This window comes from Pelodiscus sinensis, chromosome 3 (assembly GCF_049634645.1).
Source record: "Pelodiscus sinensis isolate JC-2024 chromosome 3, ASM4963464v1, whole genome shotgun sequence".
In the NCBI taxonomy this organism is placed as follows: domain Eukaryota; kingdom Metazoa; phylum Chordata; order Testudines; family Trionychidae; genus Pelodiscus; species Pelodiscus sinensis.
The window spans coordinates 83,453,777-83,466,517 of record NC_134713.1 but is presented as its reverse complement, the minus strand read 5'-3'; the positions used below and the strand labels follow the sequence as shown (position 1 = coordinate 83,466,517).

The 12,741-nt window shown below is 43.8% G+C and overlaps 1 protein-coding gene across 5 annotated transcripts in view; it reads right to left on the bottom strand.

Annotated features, from left to right (window-relative positions):
* The window catches only part of KPNA5 (karyopherin subunit alpha 5), a 116,409-nt gene that overhangs the window by 7,440 nt on the left and 96,228 nt on the right, over window positions 1-12,741 (bottom strand). For 4 of the 5 annotated variants that reach the window (XM_075924032.1, XM_006123053.4, XM_006123051.4 and 1 more), the window contains exons 10-12: window positions 12,001-12,079; window positions 9,493-9,618; window positions 459-586 (exon numbers count right to left, since the gene is read on the bottom strand). In XM_075924032.1, coding sequence (XP_075780147.1) covers window positions 459-586; window positions 9,493-9,618; window positions 12,001-12,079 — 333 coding nt within the window. The remainder of the gene's footprint in view (window positions 1-458; window positions 587-9,492; window positions 9,619-12,000; window positions 12,080-12,741) is intronic. The other variant, XM_006123055.4, reaches the window with a different exon arrangement.

Sequence of the window (12,741 nt, the reverse complement as noted above, 5' to 3'; positions counted from 1 at the left end):
GAAGGGATGTTAGTGGAACCCTGCAGCAATAAGTAGGTGATGGAAGCCAGGGTACTATTGTGTGCTTCTGCACAGGCTACTGGTGTCAGGGGTATGAACCAAACTGCTCAGCATAAAGGCAAACGAAGTTACAGAGCAAGAGGGGAAAGAACTGTGCACTAGTCTGGGTGATCATCAATATATCATGTACACTTTATCTAATCTATTTTTAAACTACAATTTAAAAAAAGTCACTGTATTAAGACAACTAATTCTAAGATGACAAATTTGTTTAGGAATTTATTGCAAATTTTGATAGAATCCAATTATGGGACTACATTTAAGAAAACATTTGAAGTCCAAGAGAAAGGTAAGTGTCAAAATACTTAACTCTGTGTCAAGTCAGTGAGTTATTTTCAAATAAGCACTAAGTGAATTTCACACATTAATTACTCCTCAATCAACTTCTAATTCATTACCTTATTTGTTCAGGAGTACCTCCTGATGTTGCATTAGTGATAGCCCATGCTGCTTCTTTTCTGGTGCGAAATTCAGCTTTCTGAAGAATGTCAATCAATATTGGGAAAATATTTGCATCTATAACAGCCTAAAACAAGAAACAGTGACATTATATAATAGGCTATAATAGTTAATAAAAACAACCAAGTTAATATAAATGCAAGAAAGAGTATTAAAGATTTTTCCTGAACGGAGAATACCACCATTCAATAGAATTTGTCAACTAAGTCTGTTTATTCTGAAATTATTACCTGAGTGGATTTGATTTAAATCACTAGACAGGAAGACTTGATCTAATCATGATTTTCTACATAAAATTACATTCTTGTTGATTGTTATAACCTTTATATTTTATATTCTTCACAACTCAGAGACAGATTAGGTTTCATTTTAGAAGGCACATACTATACATTTTAAAACAATTATTGAAACTATTCAGATTCATTTTATGGCTATATCAGAAAACAAATGATTTTTTGGTTATTTCATTTACCAAATGTAATTGAAGCAGGTATTTATGAAGTCATTGGGAGGTGAACTATCATTAATATTTGGAGTACTTTCTTGTTATGCTATATTAGGAGGAAATCACCACCAGAACAATGTTTACATTTTTCTATTCAACTAACACAACATTATGTATTCTGGATTCTTTTCTTCAACTGCAAACATATAATATTTTAACAAAACAAGCATATGAATTTTTTAATTTAGTTAAACATTCAAGTTTTTTAAAATCAGTTTTGTTTTTGTTAAAATTGTTTTTATCTAAAATAGTTAAATTAATTTTTTTTTAATATTAAATTGATGTCAGCCAGATCAACATGAGAAACTTAAAATATTGGCTTCTGCAAACATCTTCGCCTTCATTTTCCTACTTGTTCATAATCTGAAAAAGAAAAACTAGCTTTCCTGCTTTTTCAGGTCTCAAACAATTTCTCAATTTGGAATGAATTAGTCCAAAGGAAGAAAATATTCCTTCTACATCGGCAGAAAAAACTACTGCTGCTAAAAATAAGATTAGTACTTCAACAGTCTCTGAATCAAAGTGCTTAAGTGACTTTCACCAGTTTCCTGGTATAACTGTCTTTAAAACGTTATCAAACATATATTTCTTGAATGGTTCACCCTTAGCTCTGAAGTGCATTATAGTTGGCATTATAGAGGGACAATTGTTGGATGCCCATCTCAACTCCTCTTCAACAGTTCAGATTTGACCCTAGTATCAAATATTGAGAATATCTGCAAGAAAATGAGTGGAGATCATGCTTGTCATTCATTTTTTTTAATGCTTGTAATTTAACTCTGTCACTGCATATTTCTCTTTTTAAGACCTCATTCAGTTCCTTCCAAATTCAACAGCATCAGCAATAAAATAGCTATTTCCCTGTGTTTTTTCAAGTCTACAGAAATAGACTTCAGGGTACTCAGCATGTGTTCAAACATTTCTCTTAAGCCTAATGTTGAGAACTCTGGCTGTGACAGTGCCATCTATTTTTTCATGATTTTGTTCACAAATTGTCATCAGATTAGGCTAGTTCTTGATATGGTGCTCAATCTGCTACTAAGTTTCATCACACTTCTTGTGGGAAAGTTAACCTTTATTTCTGAAACACTGAAGTCTTTGGCTAGGAGGTGCATCAAATGAGCACTGCAACTATATTATATTAGCTTACAACTCTCTTCATTCTTGTCTCATCTTGGATACATTTGCAGCATAGTCTGTGACCAAGCTGATTACTAGACATTTGAATATTTTCCCACAGTTTGTTATAGCTTTTACTGCTATTTCTTGTAAGTATTCTGCTGTGTGTGCATTTCCTGATGTATTGATTGTATCTGTAAGGAAGACATTCCCTCCTTCTGTTGTCACACAAGCGCATACAAGATCATTGTGGACACTGCTCCACCCATGAAGACTCAGGTTAAAAATTTTACCCTGTAGACTTTTTGCACACTGCTCTGTCACATTAAGCTATTTTATCATGTATTCAAGTGACAGAAATAATCTCCTTTAAAAGAATACTTTAACGCAGTAACTTAGGAAAAACAGCACCTGTCAAATTAATACTGTTGAAAAAAAATATGTTAAGCATCCTTGGTATATTTCATATTTGTCAAATTTAATCATATCCTTTTAAAACAGAAATAGCATTTCAACTCCATTTGCTTTTCAATAACTGGAAACAACAGACCAAATACATAATTCCGAATGTTGCATATAAAGATCCTATCCATCACCTTAAGATTTCTCTTCTCCTAAATCCAGAGGTGGGCAATAAAAAGAAACAGCAGCCCCGCAGGATTAGTCCCTTGTATATTTTTTGAAAAGTTCGTAAACATTTTAAGTATGGGTCATTGAAAATATAAAATCATAGAATACTAGGACTGGAAGGGACCTCGAGAGGTCATCAAGTCCAGTCCCCTACCCTCATGGCAGGACCAAATACTGTTTAGACCACCCTGATAGACATTTATCTAATCTACTCTTAAATATCTCCACATCATAAACAAGCAGCTGGACATAAATATTCTTTGCAAACAATAATACTTGGCACTTATCTTTTAATCTTCAGTTTATTTTATAATCATTATCTGATTATCAGTCCCTTATAGAATTCAAAATAAGAATCATTCTCTTTATCAGCAAAACAATGCAGATATTCACGTGTTTTTATTTTTATGTAATTAGTTGTAAAAATGGATTAGAATTTCTAGTAAGCACCATAAAGACTGGAAAAAACAAATCTAAAACTCCAAACAGAACTAAAATCAAAATGGAAGGGTAAAAATATGTTAACTACACTTCTTCGGGTAGTCCCCGTGGGTGCTCCACGTCTGGTGTCGGGCTGGTCCCGGCGCCGCGAATCGGAGCTTGCCATAGCTGTCATCGACCGGGTCGCGCATGCGCGAGCAGTCTTCACGCCTTTGAACAGCCGCGCGCAACCCGGTCCCCGCCAGTTCCTCTCATCCGCCCCTGGTCGCGGACGGAGCTCTACTCATCTCCTCATTACCTCAAAAAGTCTAAGAAAGATTTGCAAAATAACTTCTTTTTAATGCTTTGCCACTTAAAGAAAGGGGAAAACAAACAACCCGGATATATTTAATCTTTAAAACCGGTGGTTCAAACCGCGGCTCCCGACAGCTTTCGCCGCAGCAGCCTTTTGCCTCGCTGGCTCACTTAAAAAAAAAAAAAATATATATATATATATATATATATATAAAATAATAATAAAAATAATATATAAATACAAAATAAATAAGAATAAAAGTAATAAAGAAACGGGAGCAAAAGAACAAGCTACCACAGAGAGAGACGCGAGACAAACCCTCTCAGTCTGTTAAAATGCCGGGTTCCCCCGGTTTCAAGAAATGCTCCGTGTGCAGAGAGTCTATGCCGCTCTCGGACGGTCACTCTGCCTGTGTCCGCTGCCTTGGGGAGGCATATATTCCCCAAAAGTGCGTACATTGTGCCAAACTTACAACTAGAGCTCGCAAGGAGCGAGAACGACGGCTAAAGGAAATCCTATTTGACAAGGCATTGATGCCTTCTACTTCAGCAGGAACCTCTGCCTCAGACCCCACTTTGGAAAAGCGGAGGGCTCCTTCCCCGAATGTACCTTCCCCAAAGAGGAAGAGAGCCTCTCCTGCTAAGTCCTTGCCAATAGCCCCTCAGCCGCGAGGCAGCGCAGGAGGGAAGCCGGGAGCCTCTGGTCCCAGGGCAGCCCGCGCACCGGCAACAAAAAAGCCGCCCGGCACGTCCAAGCCGCTACCGCCGTCGGCACCGCAGGAGCCTCTTAAAGGGCCAGCTCCATCGGCACCCACGCTCCCGGTGCCGACTCTACCAGCCTCCTCTGTCAGTTCTCCTCGCAGGGAGCTGTCCTCAGCACCGTGCGCACCGGGAGTGCAGGCTACAGACCAAATGTCTGCCTCATCACACTCCACTGAACCTACAACCCTGCAGCCCTCTTGTCAGGAACAGCTGCCATTTCAGACTTCTAAGGCACCATCCAAATCAGATGCCCGGGTGTTTTCTCTCTCACCCTCTCCAGAGGCATCCCCTCACCTCCCTACTCATGCTGACCACCCTGCGACTCATAGGAAACATTACAATCGCAGTGCGTCATCTCATCATCACTACCATAGGGAGCGTAGCTGTTCGCATCACAGGTGTTCCAGGTCTCGATCTCCTTCCAGACACTCCCTAACACACTCACCACGGCGCTCGTACTATGACAGGCATGGCAGTGCTAGATCCTCTAGAGACTCGTCACCTGCACACTCTGCTCGGCATGCCTCGCACTATCATAGTCGTTACTATGACGAATTTTCTCGATGTAGTCGGTCGCGATCTCGCTGTAGGTCACCATGCTCCTGTCGCTCAATCAGTCCATGTTCCACACATTCTAGACCGCAGGAGCAGCCCTCGCTGAGGCCTGTATTGCCTCCACGATCCCCGACCCCTCGATCGCAGCAATCAGACCTGGAGGAGGGACAACTTTCTGAGTCAGAACCAGACAGGTCACCTAATGTTAACTCTTCAGTACCTTCGCCTGATAAAGCTATAACTCCGAATGAGTCATCACCCCCTGATGACCTAAAGGAGTTCCAAGATCTTTTTAGACGTGTAGCACAATCCCAAGAGGTGCAATTTACTGAGACCCAAGGAAAGCAACATAAACTGTTCAAAAATTTACACCCGAAACAGCAGCGGAAGATTGCCCTACCAATAGATGAAGCCATTATGGAGGTGGCCGAAGATATTTGGCAAACGCCAACATCAGTGCCACCTACTAACAAAAGAGTGGACAAGAAATATTTCGTACCATCGAGAGGTCTGGACTTTCTTTTTAATCACCCCCAGCCTAATTCCTTGATCGTCGACGCAGTCCGCCATAAGGCAAAGACTCCTCACTTCAGGAACTCCCTTCCGGATAGGGATTCTAAAAAACTAGATTCGTTCGGACGTAAGGTCTATTCTTCCTCAACCTTACTCCTCCGCATTGCTAACTATGCTGCGTTTCTATCAAATCATAATTTTGATAACTATTCCAAGCTTCCTGAACTCATGCAACACCTTCCGGACAGTAAGAAACCCTTTCTGAAAGCTGTAGTTCAAGAAGGATTCGCGGCATGCAGAACATCCCTTCAAATCGCCGCTGATGTAGTGGACACCGCAGCGCGAGCCATGGCTACAGGCATCGCTATGCGCAGAGCCTCATGGCTGTTGTCGGCAGGAGCTCCCAAGGAGTTACAGACCAAAGTCGAGGACTTGCCCTTCGATAGGCAAAAGCTGTTTGCCTCCACAACCGACGAAATTCTACACTCAGGGAAGGACTCGCGTACTACCCTCAGAACTTTGGGTATGTACACGCCACCCTTCAGACAAAGGAGATACTATCCATTCCAAAGGAGGTATGATTATTCGTCATATAAGCAACAGCAGCGTGGACCTGAACAGCCCAAATTCCAACAGCGTCCGCAACGCAAACGCCAACAACAAAATCGCCCACCAACCCGACCAGCTCCTAGGCAGCAGGTTTGACTCCTATGCCAAGGACTCGAACATGCCTCCAGTGGTCATCACACAGAAGCCTGTTTCCAGCACATTCAACCACCGGCTGAAGCCCTACATACATCAATGGGCCAGCATCACGTCGGACCGATGGGTCCTAGAACTGATAACATCAGGCCTCTCGATCCCATTCATTTCAGTTCCCCCCACTACCCCTCCTACCTTAGCCTTATCGTGAACCCATCTCACGAGACCATTCTTCGAGAAGAAATCCTCCACCTTCTAAGCATAGGTGCCATAGAACGGGTCCCGAAGGAGTTTCGGGGAAAAGGGTTCTACTCCAGGTACTTCCTGGTTCCCAAAAAGTCAGGGGGTTGGAGGCCAATCCTCGACCTAAGAGGTCTAAATCGCTTCATTCGCAAACAGCGCTTCAAAATGACCACGCTGGTCAAGATCATGCCGGCACTAAACAAAGGAGACTGGTTCGCAGTCCTAGATCTACAGGACGCTTATTTCCACATCTCAATCCATGTAGCACACAGATGATTTCTACGCTTTGTGGTAGGGGACAGCCATTTCCAATTCAAAGTACTTCCGTTCGGCCTCGTATCGGCACCAAGGGTATTCTCCAAAACGCTAGCGGTAGTAGCGGCCCATCTACGCAGAATAGGAGTCGCAATTTTCCCCTACCTAGACGATTGCCTGATCAAAGGTCGCACTCACGCAGAGACCTCTCATATGGTGATGGTCACTCTAGCTCTATTCAAATCTCTCAGCCTTGTTGTAAACACAGAAAAATCCCGACTGCAACCGACGCAAATCCTTACCTTCATAGGAGCTCGGCTGAACTCCCTCGAGGAGCGAGTGCATTTGCCGGTAGAGCGTTTCCAGGCCATAAAAGACTTGGTGACAACGATTTTGCAGTCCCCTATACTACCAGTCCGCGTATACCTGCAGCTCTTGGGTCATATGGCGGCTACTACGATCATCGTGCGGCACGCAAGATTACATTTACGGTGCCTACAGCATTGGCTGACCACCGTGTACAATCCTGTCAGACACAGTATTCGCAAAACCGTGGTGATTCCTGTGCAAGTCAAGCAGTCCCTGCACTGGTGGACCGACCCCAGCAACATGTTATCAGGGGTTCCGTTTCACGCTCCACAACCAGCAAGAGAGATAACCACAGACGCGTCTCTCATGGGCTGGGGTGCTCACATGGGTGCCGAAAAGGCTCAAGGCCGCTGGTCCCCAGCAGAGATGTTGTTGCACATCAACCTCCTCGAGCTGCGGGCAGTATTTCATGCATGCAGGCGGTTCAAGCGGCACATAAAAGGCACAACGACAAGGATTCTAACAGACAACATCGTAGCGATGTATTATGTGAACAGACAAGGCGGTGCTCGCTCCAGATCCCTTTGTGCAGAGGCAGTTCGACTGTGGAAGTGGTGCATTCGAAACGACATTTTTCTCGTGGCTGCATACTTACCCGGTGCAGACAACACTATCGCGGATGCACTAAGCAGACATTTTTATCAGGACCACGAGTGGGTAATTCGCACGGATGTCCTCCTACCCCCTTTTCACCGCTGGGGTCAACCGGAGATAGATCTCTTTGCCACAAGGACCAATGCGAAATGCAGAGCTTACTGCTCCAGAGCGGGAGTGGGCGCGCACTCCCTGGGAGATGCGTTTCTTCTTCACTGGGGAACATCACGGTTATATGCATTCCCTCCTGTTGTGCTCATTCCCAGGGTACTAGAGAAGATTGTCATGGACAAGGCACGAGTACTGCTCATAGCCCCAGCTTGGCCCAGGCAACCATGGTATTCGACCCTCCTGCAGCTCTCGACACGGATACCGTACCGATTTCCTCATCTACCGGACCTACTGTCGCAACAGAACGGCTCCCTTCTTCATCCGAGGCTGGACACCCTACACCTAACAGCCTGGATGGTAGATGGTTCAGCACGTCCGAGATGCTTTGCTCAGACCAGGTAAAGCGCATCTTGCTCTATAGCAGGAAAGAATCTACTGGAAAGACCTCTCTCTCTAAATGGTCGAGATTCACTCGCTGGTGCGCTCCTAAGGACCTCGACCCCTTTATTTCACCACTGAATGTCATATTGGATTATATTCTCCAGCTGCAGACGTCTGGTCTCTCCATATCATCGCTTAGAGTCCATGCAGCAGCAATTGCGGCCTTCCACCTTCCCATCGAAGGGAAGTCAGTTTTTTCCCATCCTGTGGTGACAAGATTCTTTAAAGGTCTCGTTAACCTCAATCCACCAGTTAGGCCCCCGCCACCTGCGTGGAGTCTCGACTTGGTCTTAGATGTTCTAACAAGACCCCCGTTTGAACCTCTAGCAACCATACCGTTGCCGGTCCTTACAATGAAAGTACTTTTTCTCCTTGCTATAACGTCGGCACACAGGGTGAGTGAGCTCGCAGCACTGATGTCATCACCCCCGTATACAGTTTTTACTAAGGACGCTGTAACATTGAGATCTCACCCAGCCTTTCTACCGAAGGTCTGTACTGAGTTTCACATTAATGAACCGATCGTTCTGCCATGTTTTTACCCAAAACCTCACACGTCAAGACAGGACGCTCTCTTGCACACTCTAGACGTCCGTAGGGAGCTAGCTTTCTATATAGATAGAACCCGTGATTTTAGGAAAACGGACCGTCTTATTGTTTCCACCTCGGGACACTCTAAAGGTCAAGCCCTATCTGCCCAACGCATCTCAAAGATCATCGTCTCTTGTATTACTACTTGCTACAACATTTCTAAGAAACCGCTTCTAACACAGCCTAGAGCCCACTCTACGCGGGCAATGGCTACGTCAACGGCCTTTGTCAGAGGAGTCCCATTACGTGACATATGTCGTGCGGCTACATGGTCTACCAACACAACATTCTCAAGGCATTACGCGATAGTGCAGCGCTTGGCTTCTGATTCGGCCCTAGCCTCAGCAGTGCTGCCAAACCACAGCATTAGTGATTCCGTAGCCCACGTTTAGTGGATTACTGCTCCGGAGTCACCAGACGTGGAGCACCCACGGGGACTACCTGAAGAAGAAGAAGAGGTTACTCACCTTCGGTGCAGTAACGATGGTTCTTCGAGGTGTGTCCCCGTGGGTGCTCCACGACCCGCCCTCCTCCCCGCTACGGAATCTTGTTGTATTATCTTTTTCAGATGGCGGCGAGGGGAACTGGCGGGGACCGGGTTGCGCGCGGCTGTTCAAAGGCGCGAAGACTGCTCGCGCATGCGCGACCCGGTCGATGACAGCTATGGCAAGCTCCGATTTGCGGCGCCGGGACCAGCCCGACACCAGACGTGGAGCACCCACAGGGACACACCTCGAAGAACCATCGTTACTGCACCGAAGGTGAGTAACCTCTTCTTTTCCTTCAAAGAGAAAAAGCACAAATTGCTAGTTCAAAAGAAGATGGTTATATTACTAACATTTTATTACCTGAATCTGAGCTCTGTTTCCTGCAGTAATATTAGAAACAGTCCAGCATGCTTCTTTTCGAATGGATTCTTTAGGACTACTCAGCAAATGAAGGAGACAGGGTAACGCAGAGCAATTTAGAATTACCTAAAATAATTTAAGTTGAAAAAGACAGTTCACAGTTGAATTCAGGAAAGTCAAGCTTTATAAGAATAGTTTAATACTTTTTGGAACTTAGAGACTGTATTCCAAAATGAAGAAGTTTAATAGCAACATAATGACACAGAAATAGACAATTTGGTGATTAGGGGAGAGCTGCAATTAATTAGGCCAAAACAGGAATGCTGTAATGGAGGGGCAGGGTGAAGGGAGAGGAGCAGATGAAAGACTAATATACAAATTGTTAAATAACTTAGGTGAGTGAGAATATGTCTAGTTTACACACAAGTCATTGAAACTTAAATCCAAAAGCCAACTAAATGAACATGACAGTAACAAACAAATGGCAAAAATAAGCTGTCTTAAAGAGTCCTGTATCATTTTCCCCATAATAACCCTCAATACACACATATTTAACTATTAAGGGCCAAATTGTGCACTCGGATATACAAATCAAATTCCTACAGAACCATTCTCCTCAACTTTTGTGGCCTTATCCTGACCTGATTCTTTTTCTGCCACCAACTGCTGCTTCAGTCTCTTAACAACATCTTATCACTCCATCTTTATTTGTGCTTTTCCCCCCCATTTGGTCTTCTCTTTTACTTATTCTTTGGTGAAATAACATACTCCGCAGATTCAATAACTATATGATGGTGACTCAACAACAAAATCACTCTTCACATATGACATATGCAGCACCATCATCTATTCAATTTAAACATGAAGCTTGCTTTTCCTCCTAAGCCCTCTTTCTTTTTCCTTCCACTGAGTTTGATAATATCTCCATCTCTCAGTCCTTTATTTTCAGTCCTTTGACTCCCTCCCTTTTCTTTTGACACACCCAGGTTGTCACAAAATCTTGGCACTTGCTAGAAGTTGCCCAGGTAAGTGTCTCCAGGCCAGTGCCTGCCTCTAGCACATCAGCCCATCCCTCTGCCCTCCCCTCCCCAACCCCAGCTCCTACATCCGTATCTCACATAACCCAAACCCTCTGCCTCCTCTGCACCAGTACCCTGTTCCACACCCTGCACCCAAATCCTCTGCCCCAGGTCACAACTAGGGATGTTAGATTACTAAAATAAATGCTATCATATAGACGCAGCAATTTTTAGCACTTACATGGTTACTAAAATACTCCCTGGGGGCAGGGCTGGCAGCCAGTGCGCTCCCAGCTAGGCCCCTGCCATGCTGCGCTGCTGCTTCAGGTGGCAGGCAGAGCCATTCCTCGTGGAATGAGGAATAACAGTAGTTCGAATTAGGATCTTTAATTCGAACTACCTACTCCGCTGCCACGTGTAGCCGCGGGCACGGAATTCGGACTAGGGGGGATTTAAAAATGGCGGAGCCCGGGAACATGCAAATGAAGCCCGGGATATTTAAATCAGGGGCTTCATTTGCAACTCCGCTTGCCCTCATTACCCTACCTAGCTCGAACTAACGAGCTAGTGTAGACGTACCCTTAGATAGTAAGCACTACTTAAAGCAGGGACTGTATCTGCAGAGCCTCAAATTAAGTGTCATCACTTGACTAATCTTTAGAAAGCTTCATACAAGTAGGACCCCAGGTTCATGGACAAATGGCATACCACCTATATAAAGCAAATACAAGAAGAATATGGAGTCCACTTCCTATATAGGAAACTAAAGCTGTTTTATAAGCTTTTGTTAATATAAAAGGTTTGTCTCTTGCTTGTGATTTATAAGGTCTATACTGAGATGGACTGTAACTATGGTCTATGTTGACCAGTCTATATGGCTGAAATTTTTATGGAAAAAGAGAGAAAGTTCTGAATCAGTTTGCACATGTCTCTAAGACAACAACTAGAATGGCTACTAATGACACTTTGTCCAAATGGGTTATATACAGGGCTTGACAATTAGGGCAATCTACTCGCCCATGGCGAGTAGATTTTAGCCCGGTGCAGCCGTGCAGCGCAGTGTGCCAAACAATGCAGCTGGCGAGCAGGGCTCGCCGCCGCTTGTGAAGCCCTGATTACATATAGATGACTCCCATTAATAATTACTGAAAATGTATTGATCTGGGGGAAAACAAAAGAGTAAAATTCAGAAATGGAACAGCATTTTATCCATAGAACTGGAATGACTAAATTAAGCTGATCCTCATAGCAATTACAAGTAAAACTCATTGGCCAAAATTATTAATATCTTTTCAGACTGGTAACACAGAAGGTGTCAATTGTTATATGGCCCCTTTCACTACAGTATCTGAACACGTGTTGCTAGATAAACATATGAATGCAACAGCCTCTTTTTATTTTCTGTGTAGCACAATTCATTCCTACTCCAAAAACATTCTATATTCTTTTCCAAATTAGCAATATTTCTCAAGTTAAAAACTGATCTTACCTGTGTTTGAATATCATCACCAGTCACAATATTTCCAACTCCTCTTAATGCAGGAGACACCACCTTGTAATCATTGTGCCTAGAAAGAGTACAAACGTTAAACTGCTTGAGGTTGCCAAACTTCATACACTAACTACAGCTGGATGGCTTTAGGCTTCTGATAGGACTTAAACATGGCCATGGCTACACAAAAGCCTCTCTAGCAATCTTGCACTGTATGCCCAGATTCTCTTCCACAGCTGTTAAATACAAGTGCTGACTTTAAAGGAATAATTTCCCTGTACAAGTTGCAACAATCATGGTTGGTCACAGAGAAAGTTATGCCTACAAATCAAGGATGTGACTGACTTCATCCTGCCTGAATTTCTGAGTAACTGGGCCTTTGGCAATGACAATTAACTGAGCAAAATCCCCCCCTAAAAAGAAAGGCAGTGAAGTTGATTGTTTCTCCCTTTCTCCAACTCGTTTTCTAGGAGGCAGACTCCATTCCTTTCTTACAAATCAGTAAGATGAACACCCCTCCACTCCATTCCCTGGTTTCCAATTTGAACCTGAGTCTACTAAACTGTTCATCACCAATCATTACAGGGGAAAAAAATAGCCACGTCTAACCCTCTCTCCCTATAGATACCGTAGACATCTATTCATAGGGAGTAGTCCTGACTGAGCAGCTCAGGGATCCATACTTTTGCTATTCAACAGTCTGAAAGTGCACAGTGGCCTTTTGTTTTCTTCCCCTCC